This window comes from Gymnoscopelus microlampas (genome assembly GCF_963454915.1).
Source record: "Gymnoscopelus microlampas genome assembly, chromosome: 17".
Taxonomy (NCBI): domain Eukaryota; kingdom Metazoa; phylum Chordata; class Actinopteri; order Myctophiformes; family Myctophidae; genus Gymnoscopelus; species Gymnoscopelus microlampas.
The window spans coordinates 8,876,660-8,879,368 of NC_139954.1; the positions used below are offsets into that span (position 1 = coordinate 8,876,660).

At 46.7% G+C, this 2,709-nt stretch overlaps 1 protein-coding gene across 1 annotated transcript in view; it reads right to left on the reverse strand.

Annotated features, from left to right (window-relative positions):
• Window positions 1-2,489, reverse strand: part of cerkl (CERK like autophagy regulator) — a gene marked incomplete at both ends in the record, with an annotated part of 45,043 nt that extends 42,554 nt beyond the window's left edge. Inside the window, 2 exons of the mRNA XM_084084095.1 lie at window positions 546-658; window positions 2,239-2,489. Coding sequence (XP_083940221.1) covers window positions 546-658; window positions 2,239-2,489 — 364 coding nt within the window. The remainder of the gene's footprint in view (window positions 1-545; window positions 659-2,238) is intronic.
• Between the last annotated feature and the right edge of the window lie 220 nt (window positions 2,490-2,709).

The window sequence follows — 2,709 nt, forward strand, 5'->3', positions numbered from 1 at the left end:
AGTTAAGGTGCGTTTACTGTCAGAAGCAGAACAGCTGGTTTCAATTCAATTCAAATCACTTCAATTCAAATCACTTCAAATCACTTAATTTCAATTCAAATCACTTCAAATCACTTCATTTCAATTCAAATCACTTCAAATCACTTCATTTCAATTCAAATCACTTCAATTCAAATCACTTCAAATCACTTAAATTCAATCAAAATCACTTCAAATCAAGTCAAGTCAATGTACATATTTCACTGGCATGAATGTTTGTTTTCTTTGTCTCACTCTGTCTCTCTCTCCATCTCTCCTTCTTTCTCCATCTACAGTCTCTATTTCAGACATCTCCTGCCAATCAGATGCAACCTGATCTGATGTTCTTACTAAAATTCCCAGCATGCACACACACAAGCACACACATATATATTATATACACACTGAACGTAACATAAAAACATAAAAAACTAAAGTATGGAGATGCACCATGTAACTACTGTAGTTGCCATGACAGCCTTGACACCTGTGGGTTTCTATGGCAACGGATGTGAGTGGTAACTGACCTGTGGGCATCTCTGGGACGATGGGTGTCCATGACAACTGCACGCTGGTGAGCAGGACGTCATGACTGATCTTCCCCAGACGGAAGATTCCTCTGAGCAGGACAGATTCTGGCCTAACACACACACACACACACACACACACACACACACACACACACACACACACACACACACACACACACACACAAACGGAAAGTGTTAAACATGTTACATATTTGTAACCCTACACTCAAATTATAGCATTCAAAATAATATCTGTCACAAATAGTCCATAGAATTACATGGAAAGTGTCTTTGAGCAAGACACTGAAGTGAATATGAACCCCTAATTGTCCCAATGAGGTTGGTGCCCTGCATGGTTGCCTCCATCGTCCCTGTGTGTGAATGTAAATCACATAAAAGTAGAAACGCAGACCATTTTAATAGTCTTCTTTCAGATCTCATCTCTCCCAATACTCAAAAAAATCAGACAGCTACAGCTCATTGCCAATTCATCTGCTATAGAGTTCTAAGTAGAACTGGATTCATCAGTGAACATTGAGTCAAATGATTGTCAACGCATTCTCATACCCGTTGCGTCAAACGGGTGATGAATTGGGACAGATTTCACCATGCATCACCCGTCATGTCGTGTCGCATGTTGATGAAGATGTGATGATTTACAGTATGGCTCTATGCACAGCAGCCATATTGGAAAGAAATTTGGCCTCGCCCTAACTTCCTTTGCAGGTGTTACCAATGATGCTAATTAACTAAATTCAGGTTGTGGTCCATTCTGGTCAAACAGAGTCAGGGTAGGTACCCTCACAAAAACATGCAGTAATCCTGGTCACTATACTGCCTCCCCCTGGCCAGCCGGAGCACCTGATGGAGGGGAAGGGAACTGGTTGGAATAACGTGTTCCTTCCACGCGCTACGTCCGACCAGGGAAACTCTCCCCTGTCAGGTGACAAGAAGGTCAGTTGGCTCTCACGCATTGAAGGAGGCATGAGCTCGGCCCTGGCCTCCCTAGGCTGGCAGAGGGAAGGTAGTGCCCAGGATTACATAGACAATTGGCACTGGGTGTTAAAAAAATAGGGTTACAAAATCGTGGGATAAAAATGTCTTTAAAAAAAAAAAAACAGAGTCAGGGTGCTGATATTGTGCATGTTGGCTCACTGGAAACACTCTGGGTCTCAAATGTGTGGTCCAGGGACCTCGTGGTTCCTTGAGGGGGTGGACCTGGTCAATTGGCCGCCTGTGTTAAGGGGAGGGAAGCCGGCTGGGGGGGGGGGGGGGGTGATATTGGTCATTGCACGTACTCCTGCGGCTGAGGCGCACCTGTCAGCGGGGAGTGATGGGTGGGAGGAGTAGGATGAAGGCTCTACATCCTCCTGGTGGGGGCTCCTCACTGGCAGGTGAGTCAGTAGGATACAACAGCAGTGACAACACAGACATGTGTGTGGGGAGGAATTCATTGGCATTACATATTCAATTGGGGAGAAAAAGGGGTAAAAAAATATTTGGCTACTCTAAATTTATAACCAAAAAAAGCCAGGCAAATTGTCACACAAACACACACACGCGCACACGCACACACACAGACACGCGCGCGCGCGCGCACACACACACACACACACACACACACACACACACACACACACACACACACACACACACACATACACACACACACCATTAAACACTAACAAACCTTTGATCCCCCTCCTCCTCCCCCTTCTCTCGTTTCTCCTCCTCCTCCTCCTCTTCTTCCTTTTCTTCTTCTTGCTCTTTCTTCCTCTCTTTCCCTTTCTTCTTTTTCTTCTTCTTCTCCTCCACCGCGTTCTGTCTCTTTTTCTTCTTCTTCTTTTCCCTGACAGGCGACGTCGCTGAGGTGTCGCGCGGCTCCTCCTCCGGGCTGTCGCTGCCGCTGCACGCGCCGCCGGCCGGTGAGTGCGACGTCATCGGTACAGCAGCCTACGCACTTATGAACTGAAATGTTATATGAGCGTTAAAAAAACAAGACAATGAACTGACAAACCGACAAAACTGACGCCCGTCGCTAAAACTGTTATTTCCTCGCACCGCCGGTTTCCTTGGAGACGGTTTAGCGCGCGCCCCCGGCTGTGTGAGGATTCCCCTGCGGCGCGCCCCCGTGGAGTTAGTTACCGTCCTCACGGGAACG